Genomic DNA, 26,993 nt, shown 5'->3' on the forward strand with positions numbered 1-26,993 from the left:
CTCTTGTCTCTACTCCTCCCGTTACGGGGTCTGAGACGCCGAAGCCTCCCACCATTAGCTCTAACAAATTGAAAACCCTAGTCATTGGCGACTCCATTACCTGCAGTATTAGACTTAAGACGAATCATCCAGCGATCATACACTGTTTACCAGGGGGCAGGGCTAGCGATGTTAAGGCTAATCTGAAGATGTTGCTGGCTAAAGCTAAAACTGTAGAGAGTATAGGGATATTGTTATCCACGTCGGCACCAACGATGTTAGGATGAAAAAGTCAGAGGTCACCAAGTGCAACATAGCTTCAGCGTGTAAATCAGCTAGAAAGATGTGTCGGCATCGAGTAATTGTCTCTGGCCCCCTCCCAGTTAGGGGGAGTGATGAGCTCTACAGCAGAGTCTCACAACTCAATCGCTGGTTGAAAACTGTTTCCTGCCCCTCCCAAAAGACAGAATTGGTAGATAATTGGCACTCTTTCTGGGACTCACCCACAAACAAGACCAAGCCTGGCCTGCTGAGGAGTGACGGACTCCATCCTTGCTGGAGGGGTGCTCTCATCTTATGTACGAACATAGACAGGGCTCTAACTCCCCTAGCTCACAATGAGATAGTCAGCCTGCAAACTTAGTGGAATCTGCCACCAGCACAGTCGCCTACCCAAGGACGTCAGAGAACAAAAATCAGTTAACCATCTAACTGAAGAACTCAATTTAACCTTACGCAATATCCTAGATGCAGTTGTACCCCTAAAAACTAAAAACATTTGTCATAAGAAACTAACTCCCTGGTATACAGAAAATACCCGAGCTCTGAAGCAAGCTTCCAGAAAATTGGAGCGGAAATGGCGCCACACCAAACTGGAAGTCTGCCGACTAGCTTGGAAGGACGGTACCGTGCAGTACCGTAGAGCCCTTACTGCTGCTCGATCATCCTATTTTTCCAACTTAATTGAGGAAAATAAGAACAATCCGAAATGCATTTTTGATACTGTCGCAAAGCTAACTAAAAAGCAGCATTCCCCAAGAGAGGATGCCTTTCACTTCAGCAGTAATAAATTCATGAACTTCTTTGAGGAAAAGATAATGATCATTAGAAAGCAAATTACGGAATCCTCTTTAAATCTGCGTATTCCTCCAAAGCTCAGTTGTCCTGAGTCTGCACAACTCTGCCAGAACCTAGGATCAAGGGAGACACTCAAGTGTTTTAGTACTATATCTCTTGACACAATGATGAAAATAATCATGGCCTCTAAACCTTCAAGCTACATACTGGACCCTATTCCAATTAAACTACTGAAAGAGCTGCTTCCTGTGCTTGGCCCTCCTATGTTGAACATAATAAATGTCTCTCTATCCACCAGATGTGTACCAAACTCACTAAAAGTGGCAGTAAGAAAGCCTCTCTTGAAAAAGCCAAACCTTGACCCAGAAAATATAAAAAACTATCGGCCTATATCGAATCTTCCATTCCTCTCTACAATTTTAGAAAAAGCTATTGCGCAGCAACTCACTGCCTTCCTGAAGACAAACAATGTATACGAAATGCTTCAGTCTGGTTTTAGACCCCATCAGAGCACTGAGACTGCACTTGTGAAGGTGGTAAATGACCTTTTCATGGCGTCAGACCGAGGCTCTGCATCTGTCCTCATGCTCCTAGACCTTAGTGCTGCTTTTGATACCATCGATCACCACATTCTTTTGGAGAGATTGGAAACCCAAATTGGTCTACATGGACAAGTTCTGCCCTGGTTTAGATCTTGTCTGTCGGAAAGATATCAATTTGTCTCTGTGAATGATTTCTCCTCTGACAAATCAACTGTACATTTCGGTGTTCCTTAAGCTTACGTTTTAGGACCACTATTGTTTTCACTATATATTTTACCTCTTGGGGATGTCATTCGAAAACACAATGTTAACTTTCACTGCTATGCGGATGCCACACAGCTGTACATTTCAATGAAACATGGTGAAGCCCCAAAATTGCCCTCCCTAGAAGCCTGTGTTTCAGACATAAGGAAGTGGATGGCTGCAAACTTTGTACTTTTAAACTCGGACAAAACAGAGATGCTTGTTCTAGGTCCCAAGAAACAAAGAGATCTTCTGTTGAATCTGACAATTAATCTTGATGGTTGTACAGTCGTCTCAAATAAAACTGTGAGGGACCTCTGCGTTACTCTGGACCCTGATCTCTCTTTTGACGAACATATCAAGACTATTTCAAGGACAGCTTTTTTCCATCTACGTAACTTTTCAGCCAAAAATGATGCAAAAAATGTATCCATGCTTTTGTTACTTCTAGGTTGGACTACTGCAATGCTCTACTTTCCGGCTACCCGGATAAAGCACTAAATAAACTTCAGTTAGTGCTAAATACTGCTGCTAGAATCCTGACTAGAACCCCAAAAATGTATCATATTACTCCAGTGCTAGCCTCCCTACACTGGCTTCCTGTCAAGGCAAGGGCTGATTTCAAGGTTTTACTGCTAACCTACAAAGCATTACATGGGCTTGCTCCTACCTATCTTTCCGATTTGGTCCTGCCGTACATACCTCCACGTACGCTACGGTTACAAGACGCAGGCCTCCTAATTGTACCTAGAATTTCGAAGCAAACAGCTGGAGGCAGGGCTTTCTCCTATAGAGCTCAATTTTTATGGATTGGTCTGCCTACCCATGTGAGAGACGCAAACTCGGTCTCAACCTTTAAGTCTTTACTGAAGACTAATCTCTTCAGTGGGTCATATGATTGAGTGTAGTCTGGCCCAGGAGTGTGAAGGTGAACGGAAAGGCTCTGGAGCAACGAACCGCCCTTGTTTGGCCCTTCCCAGGGTTGTCATCGGATGGGGCCACAGTGTCTCCTGACTCCTCCTGTCTCAGCCTCCAGTATTTATGCTGCAGTAGTTTATGTGTCTGGGGGCTTGGGTCAGTCTGTTATATCTGGAGTATTTATCCTGTCTTATCCGGTGTTCTGTGTGAATTTAAGTGTGCTCTCTCTAATTCTCTCTCTCTCTTTCTTTCTCTCTCTCGGAGGACCTGAGCCCTAGGACCATTCCTCAGGACTACCTGGCATGATGACTCCTTGCTGTCCCCTGTCCACCTGGCAGTGCTGCTGCTACAGTTTCAACTGTTTTGCCTGCGGCTATGGAACCCTGACCTGTTCACCGGACATGCTATCTGTCCCAGACCTGTCCCAGATACTCTCAATGATTGGCTATGAAAAGCCAACTGACATTTACTCCTGAGGTGCTGACTTGTTGCACCCTCGACAACTACTATGATTATTATTATTTGACCATGGTGGTCATTTATGAACATTTGAACATCTTGGTCATGTTCTGTTATAATCTCCACCCGGCACAGCCAGAAGAGGACTGGCCACCCCTCATAGCCTGGTTCCTCTCTAGGTTTCTTCCTAGGTTTTGGCCTTTCTAGGGAGTTTTTCCTAGCCACCGTGCTTCTACACCTGCATTGCTTGCTGTTTGGGGTTTTAGGCTGGGTTTCTGTACAGCACTTTGATATATCAGCTGATGTAAGAAGGGCTATATAAATACTTTTGATTTGTTTTGACCACATTACTCAAACAAACCTAGTGGACAGATTTCTTCATCCATGGCCTTCATTGTAAAGCAATGCCTCACTCTTGTGGCATCTGAGCACAAATGCACCATCACAATGAACACAAAGCCTCTGCAGTCAAGTCTGTTATATTATCTCACTGTTTAGACAAGTAAATGAGGTAGATGTTTATGGTTACAATTTTGTTTATTTATTTATTTTACTCCCTTTTCTCCCCAATTTTGTGATATCCAATTGGTAGTTACATTCTTGTCTCGCTGCAACTTCCGTGCGGACTCGGGAGAAGCGAAGGTCGAGAGCCATGCGTCCTCCGAAACACGATCCACCGGCTTCATAGCGCCTGGCTCGATGCCCACTATAGCCCGTATATATATAAAGCATAGGATTATTACATGTTTGACTGCACTGGGCATATTTCAGCAAATTGTGGGAAAATATGACAGCTCTTTTTCTATCTCAGTAAATTTCTAAAATGAGGTAATGTAAATTAATATGTGAACTGTAATAGCCTACAATAAGTTGTCAAATATTAATGACAATTGATCATCAATCGTTATTTAGGCTGTAAATCATTTTTATTCCCCCAAAAGTGTTTAGATATCCTTCTATTAAGAAGGCCAATATTCAGATTGAAGAACCACTTTGGGTGTTTCCATTATGTGTATCATAACACGTACAATGTGTTTTCGTCCAAACACCAGTAAACAGCTTGCCTTCCTCAACCGTCTTGAGTGGGTGAGTTTAAACTACGTTCTTATTAACGCTTGTTACTCTTAGGTGTACTACTTTTCATGGTTTCATTAAATAATGTTGGTGTTTTGAATTGTTGTATTTTAACAGTGTAGGCTTCCTTTAGTGTTTCAGCAAATCATATTTATTTGATTAATTTTCATTGAATGAGGGGAGGGCATCGCACTGCGACAGCACAGGCAGACAGGTGAGGGCGGTACTTCGTGCTGTCAATTAAATGACAACTCTGACACAACCAGAAAGTGATACAGATGTCAATGTGCAATATAATTTTTAATCAGTAGATGTCAGCATCTTATAGATAATGCAATAAGTGGTAGCCTCTGTTCACAGATTCTGAAATAGACTTGCACACAAAATAATACAACTGGTGCAGAATATGTGCATTATACTCTGGCCATGTGATTCAGTACATAATAAAAATACATGTATTTCAATTTTTATGTATGAGGGCCTCTAACTAGTACAGAGGCAGGCGGGCGACCGCTGTAGTCCAGTTGAAAGGGAAGTACTTGGTATTGTCAATTAAATAAAACAATTTTTGACAATTTGACAAAACCAGTAAGCGACGCAGGTTTGATTTAATCTCAGCCTATTGGTTATTTTAGACCAGTGAGTCCGCCTACTTTATGAAAGGACATATTTTTTCACCAATCAGAATCCTATCCTTACTGCAAAGGGGCGTGACTTCAACGGGAAACAACGCACCAGCGCACTCTTCATCCAACATGAAGTCGCCTCTCTCTGTATCCGCTAATCATGTTTCGCTTTGGGCGGGCTCGACGCGCAACATACCATTAGAAAAATACATCCTGAGTGGAAGTGTTTGACATGAGGATAGAGGCAACTGTCAGTCTGAGACGTCAATAGATTCACGAAGACGGATAACTGTACAAAAATGTCAACAAAGGACGTATTTGTCAGATGCCGAATCTGATTTTGGGTATTGTCGCGGCTGTCCATTTCCAAACGGAAACCACAGCTAGCTTCTGTACTGGACAGCAACACCCGCTAGCTAGTTAGCTTATTCTCGATTCCAGGACACGTCTCTTAATTTAAAATACAAAACTGAATGTTGTTTCAGTCATGAGTCCAGCCGGGTGCTCACATGTGAACGCTTATAAGGTGGACAATTGGAGGCAAAACCTACGAGTCATATATCAATGCTTTGTTTGGAGCGGGAGTGCTGAAGCCAGGAGACGAAAGGTAAAACAGGAATGCCATTGAGAAACTGAAGCACAAACGGCATATAACTACGCACAGACAGAAGGGCTAACGTTATGCATAAACGCCCCACACAGTTTCAAGCACACACATGTACACCCACGTAACGTTACACTGTTTGAGTGTGGTGGTTTAATGCAGACACATTGCGCCAGTTAACACACCACAGCTCGTTCGTTGTGACTGGAAACGCAGGGCATAAAGTTACCCCATCATGCTACCTGGGAATATTAAGGCGCATCAATCTCAGAGACTACATTGCATCAATCAGTCATTAGATCATGTCTAGCTGGCTAATTGACACAGCAGAACTAACGTTATCCTACAATAGCTAGCTAACACCAGTCTAGACTTGATCATCACTGCCAGTTAAATTAGCTTGATACGGTGTCCTACTGCAGGGAAATAAACGCCAACAATGATAACGCGAGAAACTCTCTCCTGAGCAAAACGAATCGTGTTTAGATAACTAGTATATAGCTAGCGTAGGTTGTGCGCTAGTTGACATCTAGCCTGGTGTTACTGGTTGGTTAGCTAACGTTACCAAGAATCTAGCTTATCAGCAAATAACATTTTATTGGAGGGTATCAACTGAGCTTTTACTGTAGCTTGCTATTGAATCCCTTTCTTAAAATGATGCAATATATTTGCATGCCAACGTGACTGTCCTTACGTTACATAATTTATTTATGTGAATGTGGTTGGCTGTTTTGACCAGATCCACCTATTGTCACTAGCAACACCACAGTTGTGCATTGTTCAGTGAAGCATGCTCCCTCCCACTCCTCATTCAGGCCAGCAAAGCGCAAGCCCCGCACACTGAACCATTTCGTTCGACCATCTGCTCTCACCCCCCCACCCTCCCAAATTACTTGCCGTATAACTATAAATTAGGGTCTTGGCATTTCAATTCAGTCAGTGTCTCAAAATATCTCGACCCTATAGGTGACTGATAGCAATGATTTCCCCCCCCCCCCCCCCCCTCCCCATTTTAACAAATATTAGTCTAGCTAGCCTAAATTCTGTCAACCTTTTGCTTTTCGGTCCTGTTTGTTTCTCAAAGCTTTGTTGTTAGTGTCCTGTACTGAATGAATGGTTTGATTGCTTTTGACTACAACCTATGTGTTTGTTTTCCACTGGCAGTCACAACACGCATTACATGTTTTATTTCGTTGTTGTTGAACTAGGTGCTTCAGAATGATGTGAGATGGACAGCATTGGTGAGTCGACAAACTTCTCCTTCCTCCTTGCACTAACATTAGTAGAGTAGGTACTGTAAACCAAATGCTGGCTTGCTTTCTCCCCTTTTTACTTTCCCACACACATCCTTCATACTCGTGCTATGGCCATTCATTACCCAGGACTGAGTTAGGAAAACCCTGCTGCAGATGGATAGCAGTGGAGGCTGGTGGGAAGAGCTATAGGATGGGCTCATTGTAATGGCTGGAATGGTACCAAACACATGGTAACATGTTTGACTCCATTCCATTGATTCCATTCCAGCAAACACAATGAGCCCGTCCTTCTAAAGCTCCCCCACCAGCCTCCTCTGACGGAAAAGCTATCTATCTATCTATCTGGATGGTTGATAGCCTAGCGCATTGTCCTGCAACAATTGATGTGTTTCTAACTGCTGAAGCTTTAGTTCAACTACTATATTTGATGAGACACGATGAGTACTGTACGATGACAGGCACAGGTCTGTCTCTAGAACAAACAGCTGTCGCCAGAGGGTCGATGACCCTTTGTTTGTACAGCGCTACAGCAGTTCACTAGAACTTGATGGTTGTTAACACACTCCGTTCAGGCTCTCCCTCCCTCTCCTGTCCAGACTCTCCCTCCCTCTCCTGTCCTGTCCCTCCCTCTCCTGTCCTGTCCCTCCCTCCCTCTCCTGTCCCTCCCTCCCTCTCCTGTCCCGTCCAGGCCCTCCCTCTCCTGTCCCGTCCAGGCTCTCCCTCCTTTTCCTGTCCCGTCCAGGCTCTCCCTCCTTTTCCTGTCCCGTCCAGGCTCTCCCTCCCCCGTCCAGGCTCTCCCTCTCCCGTCCAGGCTCTCCCTCTCCCGTCCAGGCTCTCCCTCTCCCGTCCAGGCTCTCCCTCTCCCGTCCAGGCTCTCCCTCTCCCGTCCAGGCTCTCCCTCTCCCGTCCAGGCTCTCCCTCTCCCGTCCAGGCTCTCCCTCTCCCGTCCAGGCTCTCCCTCCCCTCCCCTCCCTCTCCCGTCCAGGCTCTCCCTCCCCTCCCGTCCAGGCTCTCCCTCCCCTCCCGTCCAGGCTCTCCCTCCCCTCCCGTCCAGGCTCTCCCTCTTCCGTCCAGGCTCTCCCTCGCTCCTCTCCCTCCCTCTCTTGTCCAGGCTCTCCCTCGCTCCTCTCCCTCCCTCTCTTGTCCAGGCTCTCCCTCGCTCCTCTCCCTCCCTCTCTTGTCCAGGCTCTCCCTCGCTCCTCTCCCTCCCTCTCTTGTCCAGGCTCTCCCTCGCTCCTCTCCCTCCCTCTCTTGTCCAGGCTCTCCCTCGCTCCTCTCCCTCCCTCTCTTGTCCAGGCTCTCCCTCCCTCTCCCGTCCAGGCTCTCCCTCCCTCCCCTCCCTCTCCCGTCCAGGCTCTCCCTCCCTCCCCTCCCTTTCCCGTCCAGGCTCTCCCTCCCCTCCCGTCCAGGCTCTCCCTCGCTCCTCTCCCTCCCTCTCTTGTCCAGGCTCTCCCTCGCTCCTCTCCCTCCCTCTCTTGTCCAGGCTCTCCCTCGCTCCTCTCCCTCCCTCTCTTGTCCAGGCTCTCCCTCGCCTCCTCTCCCTCGCCTCCTCTCCCTCCCTCTCTTGTCCAGGCTCTCCCTCCCTCTCTTGTCCAGGCTCTCCCTCCCTCTCTTGTCCAGGCTCTCCCTCCCTCTCTTGTCCAGGCTCTCCCTCCCTCTCTTGTCCAGGCTCTCCCTCCCTCTCTTGTCCAGGCTCTCCCTCCCTCTCTTGTCCAGGCTCTCCTGTATAGTAGTACATCATCATGATTAACTTTTCTTTTTGCCCCTCAGTCTCAGAGCCCTCTCTTTTCAAATTAATTAACCGAGCGCATCCTCTGAAGCCTCACTGTGTGCTCACTGCTCACAGCTACGATCGACACTCCCAGAGGTAACCACCAGTAACCACAACTCTGCAGCTAGCTCCCTAAAGCCCCAGGAGGAGCATGTTGAAATGGGATTGCTGCGCCTTGGCCGGCTGGGTGTTTAGGGCCCCACTTGGTCCCAGATGCAGCATATTTGAATCTCTGTGTGTGTTCCAAGAGCTCTGCTAAGTCAAAGCGCTCTCTATTCAAGGCAGGTAATCAGCATCATTAGATGTTTGAATGGAGACTATGGACGTTTAGCTTATTTCTTACCAGGGTCCTGTTCACTAGGGCACACCAAAGCAAAATGTTTTGTAATGGAAAATGAAAAAAAGCTTTTCTTATTGGACAAGGTCTGATAGTACTTCGTTTCACTCCGTTTTGTGCCTATTGAACACCACAGGAGGTTGGTGGCACCTTAATTGGGGAGGACAGGCTCATTGTAATGACTGGAGCAGAATAGGTGGAATGGCATCTAATACTTCAAACAGTTTTTGATGTGTTTGATGCCATTCCATTGGCTCCGTTCCAGCCATTATTATGAGCCGTCCTCCACTCAACCCTGATAGGTAGTTGTGGACTTTTTTTATGTTGTCTCGATGTCCTTATTATTGAGCCCCAGTGTGGGTCTGCTGGCTTCTCTGTGGGTATGAAAGAGGCTATTAGCTTTTGGCACTCACTCCCAGTCGCTACTGAGTTTGCCCAGAGCATCAATCAGGTCAACTCAGTTATTGTGTTTTTGTGTGCAGACAGTTACAGGAATTCACATTCATTATCGGAATGAAGTCGCCTTTCTCCGCAGTCTTGGCTTCAAATACGATTTGAAATCTTTCAAATACTTTGAGCGTTTGCGCAGCCTGCCTAGAGTGCCAAATAGACTGGGTTTAACTTGTAGGGACAATTCTATTGGTACGTTAAGCCAGACAAGCTCAATCAAGCAGAGAGTCTTTTGAAATTATTTCTATCAAATAGTATTTGAACCCAGGTTTGTCGAGTACACTATTCCCCATTTGTCAGCACTGCTTTTCCCCAACCAAACACTAGTGACTGTTTCTGTTGTTTCATCATCATGATTCGTGGAACTATGTAGCCGCCTGTTCTGCAAACAGGACAAAGCAACAAAGGTAGGCAAATGTGTCGGTGACCTGAGGGTTTAAAGGTCCCTCCGCTGCAGAGCTGGAACCTGAATGTGGGCGCTGGGTTTAAGGTCAAATCCACCACCTTTTTTACTCTTTACCTTTGTCTGTAAAGGCTGAATATCTTCAAGGCAAAGTTATATTTAATGAAGTCATTCACAGGAACTTCCTTTTACCATATGGCTCGGCATACGTCATATTTTCCAGCTTTTTCGGCCTGGATAGTTGCCCAGTTATGTTCTTTCTTCTTTGTACTTTGTTGTGGATCCCTCAAGTCTCTCTCTCACTCGTAGCCCAGCCCCAATCTCTTTGGTCTGCGTCCTGGTCTGTCAGCAGTAATGTTGCCTCCAGTATACAGGGAGGATAATTCCTGACCAGGTTGTAGGACAAAGAGACTCTTATAACGTCCCTCATACTGTGTGTCTTTAATGTGTAGGTAACATGCCACTCAGTCTAATGAGTAATAGGGTGGCTGTTATAACAGCGAGAAGGTCACTGACATTGTGTCCCTGGCCTTGGTATTGTGAATAGATACCTCCTGCCTTGAAGCTCACATCAGCAGATGAGAAATCACACAATTGTAAACCATCTCAGTACCTACACAAACATCCATTGCTCTCCGTCTATCTGTGTAGAAGCTGAAGATGCAGTAGGCTACACTACAGTATGTCAGGAGACGACCCTCAGTCTGTGCAACTGAAAAATAAAGCTACATTAACGAATATTAACCTCCAGTGAGAGTACTCTTATAAGCACCTCCTGCCTTAGTTCCCACCATATTTAATTTTTAAAGCACCTCCACAGTCACATCTATCTTCATCATTTATTTAATTTCTACCTCCCCAGTTCTATGGGCTGTCTCTTGTCCAAGATGGCTGTCTGTTTGGGATGGCTAGAGTTGGAGGGAATGGGTGCAGGCCTAGTTACCAGGCCTAGTTACCAGGCCTAGTTACCAGGCCTAGTCAATGGCTGTCTGTTTGGGATGGCTAGAGTTGGAAGGAATGGGTGCAGGCCTAGTTACCAGACCTAGTTACCAGGCCTAGTCAATGGCTGTCTGTTTGGGATGGCTAGAGTTGGAGGGAATGGGTGCAGGCCTAGTTACCAGACCTAGTTACCAGGCCTAGTTACCAGGCCTAGTCAATGGCTGTCTGTTTGGGATGGCTAGAGTTGGAGGGAATGGGTGCAGGCCTAGTTACCAGACCTAGTTACCAGGCCTAGTTACCAGGCCTAGTCAATGGCTGTCATCTGTTTCTCAATGGAAGCTCTCCATCCAAGAGCATGAAGGTAAAGCAGCGCTGCTCGTTGTGGGATCCAGAAGCTCTATTTGTCCGTCACAACTGTTAAAGGGTTTCCTCCACTGTGTGGATCCAGCAGCCGTAACGTTATGAGGCTGTTCATTCCTAGAACGTTTCATCAATGTTTTACACTAATGGTTTTACCAGTAATGTGGTTATCGGCAGATGGTTTGTCCTGTCACTCACTGTCCAGTCAGTCAGTCGGTGCCCTCAGCCTCTCTGCTCTGTTCACCCAGCTTCTAACAGCCTGCTGAGCACGACACCCCCCGAGGCGACAGCCTGAGGGCTGGCGGATTCTAAGCCATCTTCACTGCACACAGTCATGGGCATATGAATTGTGTAGCCTATTTCTGTCGTTTTGCTGCCCCCGTAGGAACCATGAAGCGTAGGCTACTTCCCTTGAAAAAAAAGCTGTGCAGTGAACATTATTTTTCTAGGCTGAGATATTAGCCGGGCTGGCTGACAACATCACAAAAATGATGCACGCGCATCGATGGGTCTGAAGGCTGTGTGACGTTACGATTCTGAACGGTCACATGGCAACGATGACAAGAAGCTGCAATGTGGGGATTCATCGGTGATTCGTTTTCTCTTGTTCTTGATACCATGTCTTGTTTTGACTGGCAAAATTTGCTAGCTAGCTAACAACAATTGTGCCAATGTATTTATGTTTTCGATAAACATTGGAGACTAAATATAGTTTACACTTTGTCAACAATCTATGCCAAAGCATCTGTTCTAGTGGCCATCATCAGGGTTGGTCCTGGTCGCTCCCTGGATGGAAGTGGTGTTGGAGGGCCAGTAGAAGGCATGCTTTGCCCTGGTCTAATAATACAATTTATATTCGGATGTCCCTGGGTAGTGATTGGGGACATTGCCCTGTGTAGGGGGCTGTCTGTCGGATGGGACATTAAACAGGTGTCCTGACTCTCTGTGGTCACTAAAGATCCCATGGCACTTATTGTAAGAGTAGGGGTGTCAACCCCGGTGTCCTGGCTAAATTCATAATCTGGCCTTCATACCATCATGTCCACCTAATCATCCCCAGATTCCAATTGGCTCATTCATCCCCCCTCTTCCCTGTAACTATTCCCCAGGTCATTGCTGTAAATGAGAACGTGTTCTCAGTCAACTTACCTGGTAAAATAACGGGGGGAAAAACAATAGTTATTCAGATAGTGGTATATTATATAGTGCCAATGTGTGTTATCTGATCAACCCGCCATAGCTTACAGCTATAGTTCTACAATCTCCACTGTCCAATCTCCACCATGACAAACGATCGCCCTAACAACAGGTGAAGGCTACTACTTATCTCCCCTATCTGTCTCGTGCAGCAGTTGTAGCTCGGGGGTGTGTGTCTGTCTGGGATTAGGACTGGGACAAGCCTTTTTTTCTGTTAAACAGCTGTCTAACACCTGTTACAAGGTACATCTGGCTTGCCTGCTGAGCCCGACTGGCTGCTTAACACACACGCACAGGCTGGGATTACTGATGCAGAATGACTGGGAGATGGATGGAGGCAGTGAAGGCAGGATTGGGAAGGTTAGGCTTGGGAAGTACACCGGGGTATTTTGGGCGGCAGGGTAGCCTAGCGGTTAGAGGCAGGGTAGCCTAGCGGTTAGAGGCAGGGTAGCCTAGCGGTTAGAGGCAGGGTAGCCTAGCGGTTAGAGGCAGGGTAGCCTAGCGGTTAGAGGCAGGGTAGCCTAGCGGTTAGAGGCAGGGTAGCCTAGCGGTTAGAGGCAGGGTAGCCTAGCGGTTAGAGGCAGGGTAGCCTAGCGGTTAGAGGCAGGGTAGCCTAGCGGTTAGAGGCAGGGTAGCCTAGCGGTTAGAGGCAGGGTAGCCTAGCGGTTAGTGCGTTGGACAAGTAACCGGAAGGTGGCTAGATCGAATCCCCGAGCTGACAAGGTAAAAATCTGTTCTGCCCCTGAAGCCACTTTTCCTAGGCCGTCATTGAAAATAAGAATTTGTTCTTCACTGACTTGGCTAGTTAAAGGTTAAATAAATACAATTTTTGGAAATAGCTCAGGATGCTTTTTCATTACTGTCAATATAGTTAACTATTTAATTTGAAGTTTATTACATTTGAATATTTAATACTTTTTTAAGAATCTATGTTTCTGCAGTCAATTCGTTAGGAGATAAAGATGGCCTTCTTCATTTTACCGGTCACAATATTTTTCTCTATGAAGTTTGTGTGTCTGTGTTTGTTTTGTGTTTGTTTGTTTTGTGTCAATGTTAGCATAGGCAGGTGAAAGGAGAACCATCACTGAGGAAAGGAATCCGCTGTCTCTACCTCTGCACCAGAACCTTGTTTTCCTCCTTATGGTTGGCCTCGGCCGTGTTGACGCTAACACATAGTGGCCGTGTTTGCTGCTTGCAGAGATGCTTAGCAGCACCAGGACATTGGGGGATGTTGTCATTCAGAGCAGGAAAGGGAACATATGTGCGCTCTTGAGTGATAGTGGCTTTGTATTCACTTGGTCTCTGTCGCCCTGTCTCTCTCTCTGTCTCTCTCTCTGTCTCGTCTCGTCTGTCTCGTCTCGTCTGTCTCGTCTCTCTGTCTCGTCTCGTCTCTCTGTCTCGTCTCGTCTCTCTGTCTCGTCTCTCTGTCTCGTCTCGTCTCTCTGTCTCGTCTCTCTGTCTCGTCTCTCTGTCTCGTCTGTCTGTCTCTGTGTGTCTCTGTATGTCTCTGTCTGTCTCTGTCTCTGTCTGTCTCTCTTTCTCTCTGTCTGTCTCTCTTTCTCTCTGTCTGTCTGTCTTTCTGTCTCTCTTTCTGTCTCTCTGTCCGTCTCTCTTTCTCTCTGTCCGTCTCTCTTTCTCTGTCTGTCGGTCTCTTGCTCTCTCTCTCTTTCTCTGTGAGATCGGTCATCCTCAAGCTACTGCCAGCGAAAATCAATTCCCCCTCAATACGTGACTGAATCTTTCACATAACCTCTGTCACCTGCCCTGCATACAGGCTCAACAGCTGTGTCCCAAATGGCACCCTATGCCCTATGTTGTGCACTGTTTTTCCAGGGATAATATGGCTCTGGTTAAACATTAGCACACTATGTAGTGTATATGGTGAAGGAAACACCACCAGTATAGGCTATAGTTAGATTTGTATGAATGGTGTCGTAAAAATAAAATCACCTCTTTTCAGGTGAATGTCAAACTTTTTAAATGAATAGATTTGGTGGACAGTGAGTATTTTGATCCCCACAGTTCATTGGAAGTGGAAGTGTAAACTGTAGAAAGCTGTACAAGTATCTTGGTGGCATAGAGAAAATGTTGCTGTTGTAAAGCAACTTTTCTGCAATTGTACACACTTTACCCTTGAGCTTAGAGAAAATGTCCTGCTGTTCTATGCATGTTGCCATGGCTATTGTTCCTCTGCTCAAACATAACAAAATTAATGGGCATCTGCCTTCGATTCTCCCTGACTTTCTAGCTTTTATTTGATTGTTTGTTCTCAAATATGGTGTTATTTAAAAAAAAATATATATATGCTGAACAAAAATATAAACGCAACATGTAAAGTGTTGGACCAATGTTTCATGAGCAGAAATAAAAGATCCCAGAAATGTTCCATACAGTGGTTGCTCAACTAAAAGGTTGGAGGTTATGCTGCGAGACTGAGGTAATTTGTGGTTTAGTACGGTACCCTGCGTCACTGCTCCAGACCTGCGCAAGGGGGAGTTAGAGCACTGATAATGCTTACTGGAAAATACTCTTTCAAAATTAATGGAAGAGGCAATGATATTTTTATTTTCTCTGTTTGGGTATTGGTTAGACTACAATTAGGCTGTGTTAATGTTAGGATTATTTTGTTCTTAATCCAGTACTGTTGCCTACTCCCGACCAGTCACGTTGTACAGCGCCAATATGGGCTATTAGCAGGACAATAGATACTTTGTGCAAGGCAGTTGATCAGCATTAAAAACTTTGTGGATGGGGCCTCCCGAGTGGCACAGCGGTCTAAGACACTGCATCGCTATTCAAACTGCATTGCTACAGATGCTGGTTCAATACCCATGCCGGCCGTTACTGGGAGACCCATGAGGCTAGAGTGGGCTTTTGGTTTCTCTCCCGCTAAAAACAGAAATAAATAATTCTATATAACAAACTGGCTTTATTTATTTATTAGTAAGAATGTCTCACCCCGTGTTCAAGAATAGCCTGCCCGCGTGTGGTCAACTATTTCCGCACCGTTTCGCATTGCTATGAGACAAGCATGGGGACTGGTCTGGATAAATTAATGAGATTTTTTTATATTCACTGGGTATTGGTTAGACTACAATTGGGGTGTGGAAATGTTATGCTCTTAGTACTGTAGCCTACTTCTGACCTTCAGGTTGTACAGTGCCATATTTTCCTAATGGAAACCCTGAGGTTTTTGGGGGAATAGAAACACCATAATATTAATCAAATTAATTCTGCAAAATGTATTTTAAATCAATCCCATATACTATGTTCTTACACAAGAAGGTTTTAAATTCTCTAGTACAGCCAATATTGAAGACTATCAAATGCTTCTCAAAAATGCCCTCTGGTGGTCAAACTAGCACTAATTAACATTAATGACAAGAATGGCTGACAATTAAATAGCGTGCCATAGAAAATCTGCGGTAGCACACAAGGTGTGTGCAGTATGATGCAACTTTTACAGGAAGAACCACTGTACACACACACACACTGCTTATTTCTCTCAAATTTGGTGTACAAATTAGTTTACATCCCCGTTAGTGAGTTTCTCCTTTGCCAAGATACTCCATCCACCTGACAGGTGTGGCATATCAAGAAGCTGATTAACTTCTTATGGCTGCAATCCCTTAACGGGAGCGATATGTCAACAGCCAGTCAAAGTGTAGGGCGCCATTTTCAAACCATCAAAAATATCATAATTAACATTCCTCAAACATACATGTATCTCATACCATTGTAAAGCTATTCTTGTTGTTAATCTCACCACAGTGTCCGATTTCAAATATGCTTTACAGCAAAAGCACCACAAACGATTGTTAGGTCACCACATATTGCCATTGGCGCGTTACATTCACTAGTTCCAAAAACATAGAGTGATTTTGAATAGCCGCACCATTCAACCTCCACACATTAACAAGTCCAATAGCTCAAATGAAAGATAAACAACTTGTTTATCTAGCCAGCAAGTCAGATTTCTAAAATGTTTTACGGCGAAAACATAGCACATATTTATGTCAAACCACCACCGAAGACACACCGAAGACACAGCTAATTTCCATAGCCAAATTGAACAAAATATGCAATCACCAAACGCAGGATTAAAAGAAAATAATTTCACTAACCTTTTGAAATCTTCATCAGATGACAGTAATATAACATGTTACACAGTACATTTATGTTTTTTTCAATAATATGCTATAAATATCCATAAATCTCTGTTTACAATGACGCCATGTTAAAAAAATGCTACTCAAATGTCCGGAGAAATGACGATTGTGTCGGCAGATGCCGTCAGCTAACATGGAATACACAACATAAACTTTGACTAAATATGCATGTTCTACATATATATAGAAAGATACACTTCTTCTAAATGCAATCGCTGTGTTACATTTATTTTTAACGTTACAGATTTCGTTCACTAAGCTATAATATGAGTCGGCGCTCAGGAATTAGCATTTTGGCTCCTCTATCTCGGAGTCCACAGAAACCCAAATTTAACACACAAATATTCCCTTACCTTTGCTGTTCTTCCATCAGAAGACCTGGAAGGGTTTATACTTACCAAAAACAGCTTTAGTTTTGAAGTCTGTGTCTTTCGGTTATCAAACACGACATATTTCGGTTGAAATGCAGCCAAAAAGTAAAGTGGGTGCGCACCAAAACGTCGAAATTACATATTATATGTGGACTAAACTTGTCAAACTATGTTCAGAACACAGCGTTAACATGTTATATAGCTTCACAGCAATTCTCAGGACGAAGGGAAACACACGCATCGTTTAATCAATCTTGGAAGAAAGACATCACCGGAGCAGAAAGCGCATGAGAGTAACCTGTTTTCTCGCGTGACCGAAAGGTTTCGGCCCGCCAAAAGTCTCGTGAGCGCGCGATTCACACAATGAGAAGCCCCATTGAAAGCGGACACCGCCCAGGACTGTAGGTGCTTGGGAAGGGTGGGGGCGATGACGTCAAAGTTGGGCCAACTTTTATGATGACGAGAGAGTTTGGGAGAATGAGTACCCTGAGAGTTCTGCTTTACTTACAGACATAATTTAAACGGTTTTAGAAGCTTTAGAGTGTTTTCTATTCAATAATAATTTTTAATTGCATATATTAGCAATTTTTGACAGATTTGTTTTCTGTTTACTATGGGCACGCAATCACCCCAAAGGGGGCAGCAATCAGCCCTATCCCCAAGGAGTTCTTCTTGTGGATCAGTGGGACGCTAGCATCCCATTTCGACAACTTCCGGTGAAATTGTAGAGCGCCAAATTCAAATTAAATTACTATAAATATTAAACTTTCATGAAATCACAAGTGTAATACATCAAAAAATAAAGCTTAACTTGTTAATCCAGGCACCGTGTCTGATTTCAAAAAGGCTTTACGGGGAAAGCAAACCATGCAATTATCTGAGGACAGCGCCCAGCACACACATGCATAACAAATCCTTTTCAACCAGGGAGTTGCGACACTAAAGTCAGAAATAGCAATATAATATATGCCTTACCTTTTGAAGATTCTGTTGGCACTCCGAAAGGTCCCAGTTACGTTACAAATGGTCCTTTTGTTTGATAAACTCCTCCTTTATATCCATAACTCAGTTTAGCTGGTGCGCTTCAGTCAATAATCCACTCTGTTTCCTTCCTTCAAAATGCATACAAAATGAATCCCAAACGTTAACAATAAACTTATCCAAACAAGTCAGTCAACGTTTATAATCAAATGTTAGGTACCCTAATACGCAAATAAACGATCAAATTTAAGACGGAGAGTCGTTATTGTCTTTACCGGAGAAAAATACCAAAGAATGCACTACAGCCAAAATGGGAGCCACCAAGAAAAACTACAATTTCTGGCTCTTTTTTCCAAAAAACAGCCTGAAACTCTTTCTAAAGACTGTTGACATCTAGTGGAAGCCCGAGGAACTGCAATCAGGCACGATTTCGGCCAATTATGAAAGTGCCCGCCTTTGAAATCAGTGGTAGGATGATTTTTTTTGTGGGGGGTGGGGGGGTTGTCCTTGGGGTTTTGCCTGCCATTTCAGTTCTGTTATACTCACAGACATTATTTTAACAGTTTTAGAAACTTTAGAGTGATTTCTATCCAAATCTAGCAATTATATGCATAACCTAGCTTCTGGGCCTGAGTAGCAGGCAGTTTACTTTGGGCAAACTTATCATCCGGACGTCAAAATACCGCCCTCTATCCCAAAGAAGTTAAGCTATACATAAAAGATTGGCCATTAAAGGAAGAAGAGTGGGAATAAACAAAAAGACGGAGCATTTCCATCCTTGGTTTTGCTAATGAGAGCTAAATGACAAGGGCCTAGCAGTTAGAGCACTGGGCCAGTAACCGAAAGGTCGCTGGTTCGAATATCCGACCCAACAAGGTGAAACAGATTTGCACTTGAGCAAGACACTTAACCCTAATTTACTCCAGGGGTTTTGACCTACTATGGCCTACACTGTAAAATAACACTTCACTGTACCTATCCGGTGTATGTGACAATACATATTTATTTTTTTAAGTCTACCTGGTCGATCTCCTCTGTTTCTATCCATTCTCTCTCTGATTCTTCTGTGTCCTCTCTCGCACTCTTCTCTCTTTAGGCCTATTTCTCTCTCTACATCCCCATCTCTCTCGCCCCATCTCTCCCATCTCTCCCCGGCTCTCCTTTCCTTCTTTAGCCGGGGCGTTTGATTGGCAATTCTGTCAGTTAGTGGCTCGGTTTGGATTGGCCCATGCCATGGTGCCTTCTGGCAGAATTATACTGTGGTTGGATGGCTTTGTACCGTACTAACCCTACTGTATTTCCTTGTATTACTAAATTGTTAAAAGCTCTTCCACTTTTAGTTGGCTAAAGAAGGAACTAGGTGCTGTCCAGTTTTTCTAGTTTCTTCTGTCTTGAGTTCCTTACTCTTTCTGTTCACTCTCTGGGACTGTGTTTTTGGTTTTTAATGTGTATACGCATCTGTGTGCCACAGTGTGTGTCTACGTGCATGTTTGTTTGCGTATATATGCCACAGCCCAAAGTGTGTGTGTTGCGTGTGTGCATCAGACTGTTAAGTAATGTTTTCTCTCTTAATTAATTGAAGGTTGTTTTCCAGAAGATTGCTGCATTTAACTGCATCAGTCTGGAAGTAATTCTACCACTTAAACAGTTACTGGTAAAGTAAATTAAGAGTGAAGGAGGAAAACTGTCAACTAGCAGATTGTGGAAGCCTGCCCCTGCTTTCAGAGGTTGGCTGTCTGGCTCTTTGCTGTTCCTCACCCACCTATGGATGGATTTATAATTGATAGTTTATGAATGGCTAATGAAGGTCAGGAGGAGGCTGAGGTGGGACTGAATATTCATGAAGGTCGTGGATAGGGCTGGCACGATACTTAGGTGCCGATGCTATATGTATTGCGATTCTCACAATTGTCACAATTCTATATTTATTGATTTGATGTTCCGAAGATATTGCTCACTATGTCTGCTGCAGAGAGATGAGGCATGAGAAAATGAGTTCTGATCAGTCAGGGAAATAATAGCTCTGAAAACATGTTGGTTTACCATTTAAAAAGAAGATGGAGAACAAGCTATAGGATGAAATACAGTGCAGTTTTTGCGCCAGTCTAGCGCTAGCTAACGCTACCAAGCAATTCATTTTTTTAACCTCTCTGGTACAAGTGGGAAGCTAGCGTCCCACCTTGACAACAGCCAGTGAAATTGCATGGCGCCAAATTCAAAACAACAGAAATCCCATAATTAAAATTCCTCAAACATACAAGTATTATCCACCATTTTAAAGAAGCTTCTTGTAAATCCAACCACAGTGTCCGATTTCAAAAAAGGCGTTACTGCGAATGCACACCATGCGATTATGTTAAGTCAGCACCTCGTCACAGAAAACCATACAGACATTTTTCCAGCCAAAGAGAGGAGTCACGAAATGCAGAAATAGAGAGAAAATTCATCACTAACCTTTGAATATGTGCCATCATCAGATGGCACTTATTGGAATTCATGTTACACAATACATGTATGTTTTGTTCGATAAAGTTCATATTTATATCCAAAAATCTCAGTTTACATCGGAGCGTTATGTTCAGAAATGCATTGTCTCAAACAAACATCCAGTGGAAGTGCAGAGAGCCACATCAAATTACAGAAATACTCATCATAAACATTGATAAAAGATACAAGTGTTAAACATACGAATAAAGATAAACTTCTCCTTAATGCAACCGCTGTGTCAGATTTCAAAAAGGCTTTGCGGAGGAAGCACACTTTGCGATTGTTAGGTCTGCACCTAGCCACAGAAACCCATACAGCCATTTTCCAGCCAAGGAGAGTGTCACAAAAGTCAGAAATATAATTAAAATTAATCACTTACCTTTGATGATCTTCATCTGGTGGCACTCCCAAGTCTACATGTTAGACAATAAATGTTCATTTTGTTCGATAATGTCCCTCTTTATGACCAAATACCTCCTTTTTGTTCACGCGTTTTGTCCAGTAATCCGAATGCTTAAGGCGCGTGCACTAAGTCCAAACAAAGTTTTTTAAAAGTACAATAAAAGTTAGTAGAAACATGCCAAACGAAGTTTAAAATAAATCCTCTGATTGTTTTTGTCATAAATAATCAATATTTAAACCGGACAAAAGCTTCGTCAATAGGAAAGGAGAAACAAAGGCGCGTTCCCGATCAGGCGCATGGCTGATGAATGGAAATTTCCACTGACCACTGATTTGAAAGTGCTGTATCTCCCTCATTTTTCAGAGTAAAAGCCTGAAACAATGCCCAAAGACTGGCCACATGTAGAAGAAGCCACAGAGCTCGTGAACTGGGTCCTAAGTCTTTGTATGGTGGATAGGCTTTCAATGAAAAACAGCCTTTCAAAATAATAGTACTTCCTGGATGGATTTTCCTCTGGTTTTTGCCTGCCATATCAGTTCTGTTATAATCACAGACATTATTTTAACAGTTTTTGGAAACTTTAGAGTGTTTTCTATCCAAATCTACTAATTATATGCACATCCTATCTTCTGGGCCTGAGTAGCAGGCAGTTTAATTTTGGCACGCTTTTCACCAAAATACCGAATGCTGCCCCCTACCCTAGTGAAGTTAAAGTACATATCAATACTTCATCAAGGTATCTGTATGATATTGTTTAAAATACACATCACAATAGTAACTTTATTGATTTGTGTTATTTCCCCATCACTGGTCATGATTATTTATGTTCCCATGTATCTTGATCTAATAGAGTGTGAAAACAAGGCCCATTTCAATTATATTTATCGGGGGGTCATGTTCATTGGACACCAAACGGAAGAAAACAGACAGGGCGGGACTACTTGGACGAGACCAATAAGAAATGCACATTTTTGTTTCCTTTTGCAAAATGTTATCAAATGTTTTACGTTGTGTGCCGTAATGAACATGGCCCTGTTACAACGACTTAGCTATCAGCAGATAGGCCAGATAGGCCTAGAAACATTTCCACTTTAGGGAATCTTCCTGAAATGTTAACCCACAGCCAATAACCTGAGATGAGTGGAAATGACAGACGGCATGATGAAAGACAAGAAAGGGGGGATAATGACAGTGTTTCAGTCTCTGCAGCTTTCAAGAAGTCAGTGGTTCCTTTGATTTTAGGAGAAAGGGTTGTGACGACGAGCGAAAGGCGGCAGAGCCCGACTAACTGTTTTTGATTGAATAAATCCTCTTGCATGATCAGAGGAACAGTTTCCCCCCTCACCCACCCCATACTTGTCTTGCTCTTTGATGAAAAATAAAGTAAGAGAGGGAGAGAGAAAGCAGTTGTGGCCTGTGGAGAACAGGATGAAGGACTGAGTGAATGTATTTCTGTCAAGATGACACGTTCATTTCCTCTCGTCTCCCATACTTTCTTCTCTCATTCGTTCCCTCTCTCCCTCTCAGATCCCTCCGTCTATGATGGGTCCCCACCACATCTCATTCACTCTTCTTCCACACCACCCCGCCCAAACAGTCCAGGCAGATTATCTGTGTGGGTTGTTGTGAACTGACAGGCTTAGTTTCTGGCCGCTACCCAAGCCTTCCCTCCCTCTCTCTCCCCTCACACCATACCTCCCAGAACCAGCCACCCTCCCCTCCAAGGCAAAGAGCTGTCTGATGGGGCATAGCTTTCTGTCAGCATGTCTGCGGCTGGCTGGCTGCTCTATCCAGCCCAAACAAAGGGACAACTAAGGCCATCCATCTTCACACAGATCAAGATCCCCTCCCACAGGCCCCTCTAACCATCCTCACCCAGCCTCTCTTCCAGGCTTGTCTTTAGCCTGTTCTAGATATGTACTGTCCTGTAGCCTGACATTCTGCTGCTTCTAGCTGTATCGTGCTGGCCTGTCAGATTTGTGTGCAGGTCTACATCTTGCTCTGTAAATGTACTCTGTGTGAGTGTGCGTTTCTCTATCGCCTCTGGGCTGGTGTATCACCTCAGTGCTTTATAGGCGAGGGCATCACTGGTCAAGTGGATAAGACACTGCACACACACACACACTAGACCCAGCTAGCAGCTGGTTGTAACCCAAAATGCCAGTCTCCTGTCCCGTGAACTTTGTCCGTGCATCTTTCAAGAGGTACCAGGCTCCCTTTTGTTGATGCTCTACTGAAGCTATGTTTAAACTGTCCAATTAAACAGACTAGTTCCCCTGCCCATCCCTTTCCCTCTCACTTCGTCTGTGTCTGTCTGACTTGGAGTAGTGTGTCGAGGCATCAGTCTTTGCCTCTCTGTCTGGCCCATGTTCTCTCTTCTCTCGCTCTCTCTGCTGACCAGAGGCAGAGTCTTGAATCTGCCCACCATATCACAAAACATCCTGGGATATTACCCAGCCAATCAGCTGGCTCTGAGCCAGCCAGTGCCTCCATCTGGCTAATGACCTGTCAATCACTGGGCGGGGACAGGCTCAAAACTCTCCCATCCATCACTTTTACTGTGGGCACTTACTCCCCATTGTTCCATCACACGACACACAGGCAGGCAACCTTTTAGTTCTTGGTTTCATGAACTTTATTGCTTTAAAAGCAATTTGGTGTCATCATATGTCACTCCTCTGATCTACTGAGCTATGGATGGTGGATTATTTTACATGTCCTCAGAGACCTCATCTGGGCTTCAGGCCTTCTGATTGGTGCCTTGGGGATTCTACCGAGGAGGTTCTGTTCTCTGATTGGCTTGGTGGTTCTAATCCGAGGGACCACTCTCACACTCTGCTGGGCATCTGTTGGCTCAGAGGCATGACAGATGACCATGCAGTCCTTCCTTTGTTCGTCTAGGCAGGGCCATTCACCATCTGTAGTACACACACGCACACACAGGATTAATGTGCCCTCTGTGTTAGCTGGTAAAGAGTCGGGAATAGGCAGGGGAAAGCCCATCAAAGCAGACCAGAGCCCAAACCTACATTTATCCTGTGTGTGTGTGAGAGGAGAAAAACCCTCCAGTGCTCTGTGTACACGCCGAGAGAAACACGGCTGCACTAATAACAACCATCAACCATGACTAGAGACAGAGAGGCTAGATTGTGCAGGGGCAGTAGTAGACAGACAGTATAGGTGTGTGTATTATGGAGAGGCTAGTTAGCTAGACCATGGTAGGCCTAATCTGTGTGTTAGCTTGTTAGGCCTAAGCGTGTGGAGGGATGCAGTGCATGATCTAGGCCTATTCTAGTGAGTTTCTGTGCTCTTCTGTGTGTGAGTGAAAGAGTTAATGCCTGTACTCCAGTAGTATGTGTGTCTGGGTAATGATCATGATGGTGCTGGCTGCCTCTCGGAGGTTTGCCCTCTGATCTATGATCTGGGCTCTACACCACTGATCTGGTTCATAGAAAGCACAACATGATGTCTATCCTCCACAGCTCTCTAAGGCAGAGTTACACCAGTGTGTGAAGCATGGCAACAAAACATAAAGAACGAAGGACTGGGTAGTGTCTCTAGCAACCAAACGATGAGAGAGTATACATTTGATTATACCGGTAAATGTGTGCTATCATATTGTTTTCTTTGGCAACTGTGGTATATGTGTGCTATCATATTGTTTTATTTGGCAACTGTGGTATATGTGTGCTATCATATTGTTTTCTTTGGCAACTGGTATATGTGTGCTATCATATTGTTTTATTTGGCAACTGTGGTATATGTGTGCTATCATATTGTTTTATTTGGCAACTGTGGTATATGTGTGCTATCATATTGTTTTCTTTGGCAACTGGTATATGTGTGCTATCATATTGTTTTATTTGGCAACTGTGGTATATGTGTGCTATCATATTGTCTTCTTTGGCAACTGTGGTATGTGTGCTATCATATTGTTTTCTTTGGCAACTGTGGTATAAGCAGGATAAAGGCCTCTGTTCTGTACATTACCTTGGAAAAAAAATGTACTCCGCAAAGGTACTTTGCTCCGCATGGCTGCCCTGCGTCGTCCGTTATTTTCAAGGTAATGTACAGAATGTTAGTTTATCCCTTAAGTCTTTTTTTATATAAACAATCTACACAAAATCCTCTGTCCAAGTGGAAATGTATTTTTGTTTTTAATTTTAAGAATCATACAAATTAAACCAATAAAATGTAGTTGCATCAGTATTCAGCTCCCTGAGTCCATACATGTTAGATTCAACTTTAGTGTTTGGCTTTAAACCCCTGGGTTGTGCAATATTTGACTATTATTTTCAGAATTCTTCAAGCTCTGTCAAGATGTTAGGGATCATGGGTAGATGGCAATGTTCAATTCTTGCTATAGTATTTCAAGCAGATTGAAGTCAACTGTAAATTGGCCACTCCAGAACATTCACTGTCTTCTTGGTAATCAACTCCAGTGTATATGTGACCTTGTGTTTTAGGTTATTGCCCTGCTGAAAGGTGAATTCCTCTACCAGTGTCTGGTGTAAAGCAGACTGTCGCAGGTTTCCCTCTAGGATTTTGCTTGTGTTTATCCCTATCCCATTTGTTTTTATCCTGAAAAACGTCCCAGTATTTGTCGATGTCAAGCATACCTACAGTTGAAGTCGGAAGTTTACCTACACCTTAGCCAACTACATTTAAACTCAGTTTTTCACAATTCCTGACATTTAATCCTGGTAAAAATTCCCTGTTTTAGGTCAGTTAGGATCGCCACTTTATTTTAAGAATGTTAAATGTCAGAATAAAAGTAGAGAGAATGATTTATTGCAGCTTTTATTTCTTTCATCACATTCCCAGTGGGTCAGAAGTTTACATACACTCAATTAGTATTTGGTAGCATTGCCTTTTAAATTGTTTAACTTGGGTCAAACGTTTCAGGTAGCCTTCCACAAGCTTCCCACAATAAGTTGGGTGGATTTTGGCCCATTCCTCCTGACAGCTGATGTAACTCAGTCAGGTTTGAAGGCCTCCTTGGTCGCACACCCTTTTTCAGTTCTGCCCACACATTTTCTATGGAATTGAGGTCCGGGCTTTGTGATGGCCACTCCAATACCTTGACTTTGTTGTCCTTAAGCCATTTTGCCACAACTTTGGAAGTATGCTTGGGGTCATTGTCCATTTGGAAGACCCATTTGCAACCAAGCTTGAACTTCCTGACTGATGTCTTGAGATGTTGCGTCAATATATCCACATAATTTTCCTTCCTCATTAAGCCAACTATTTTGAGAAGTGCACCAGTCCCTCCTGCAGCAAAGCACCCCCACAACATGATGCTGCCACCCCCGTGCTTCACGGTTGGGATGGTGTTCTTCGGCTTGCAAGCCTCCCCCTTTTTCCTCCAAACATAACGATGGTCATTATGGCCAAAACGTTCTATTTTTGTTTCATAGACCAGAGGACATTTCTCCAAAAAGTACAATCTTTGTCCCCATGTGCAGTTGCAAACCATAGTCTGGCTTTTTTATGGCGGTTTTGGAGCAGTGGCTTCTTCCTTGCTGAGCGGCCTTTCAGGTTATGTCGATATAGGACTAGTTTTACTGTGGATATAGATACTTTTCCACCTGTTTCCTCCAGCATCTTCACAAAGTCCTTTGTCGTTGTTCTGGGATTGATTTACACTTTTCGCACCAAAGTACGTTCATCTCTAGGAGACAGAACGTGTCTCCTTCCTGAGCGGTATGACGGCTGCATGGTCCCATGGTGTTTATACATGCGTACTATTGTTTGTACAGATGAACGTGGTAACTTCAGGTGTTTGGAAATTGCTCCCAAGGATGAACCAGACTTGTGGAGGTCTACAAATGTTTTTTCTGATATCTTTCTTTTGATTTTCCCATGATGTCAAGCCAAGAGGCACTGAGTTTGAAGGTAGGCCTTGAAATACATCCACAGGTACACCTCCAATTGACTCAAATTATGTCAATTATCCTATCAGAAGCTTCTAAAGCCATGACATAATTTTCTGGAGTTTTCCAAGCTGTTGAAAGGCACAGTCAACTTAGTGCATGTACACTTCTGACCCACCGGAATTGTGATTAAGTGATTTAATCTGTCTGTAAACAATTGTTGGAAAAATTACTTATGTCATGCACAAAGTAGATGTCCTAACCGACTTGCCAAAACTATAGTTTCTTAGCAAGAAATTTGTGGAGTGTTTGAAACACTTAAGTTTGAGTCATTAAAAGTTGTTTATGTAAAACCTGACTTCAACTGTATACCATGATGCAGCCACCCCCATGCTTGGAGGCAGATCGTCTCCTCAGTGATGTCTTCTGTTGGCTTTGCATTGAGCCCAACAATTGTATTCATTTGCCATGTTT

General features: G+C 44.0%; 1 protein-coding gene across 4 annotated transcripts in view; it reads left to right on the forward strand.

Moving 5' to 3' along the window:
• The first annotated feature begins 5,038 nt into the window (after positions 1 to 5,038).
• The window catches only part of LOC109876639 (ubiquitin carboxyl-terminal hydrolase 22), a 70,599-nt gene continuing 48,644 nt past the window's right edge, over positions 5,039 to 26,993 (forward strand). The window contains exons 1-2 of one of the 4 annotated variants that reach the window (XM_031814008.1): positions 5,059 to 5,525; positions 6,731 to 6,763. In XM_031814008.1, the coding sequence (XP_031669868.1) occupies positions 5,406 to 5,525; positions 6,731 to 6,763 (153 nt within the window). In that variant the 5' untranslated portion in view covers positions 5,059 to 5,405. Of the gene's footprint in view, positions 5,526 to 6,428; positions 6,489 to 6,730; positions 6,764 to 26,993 lie in introns of those variants that run through there. The other 3 variants (XM_031814006.1, XM_031814009.1, XM_031814007.1) reach the window with 3 other exon arrangements.

The sequence above is a fragment of the Oncorhynchus kisutch genome, unplaced genomic scaffold (assembly GCF_002021735.2).
Source record: "Oncorhynchus kisutch isolate 150728-3 unplaced genomic scaffold, Okis_V2 Okis06b-Okis10b_hom, whole genome shotgun sequence".
In the NCBI taxonomy this organism is placed as follows: Eukaryota; Metazoa; Chordata; class Actinopteri; order Salmoniformes; family Salmonidae; genus Oncorhynchus; species Oncorhynchus kisutch.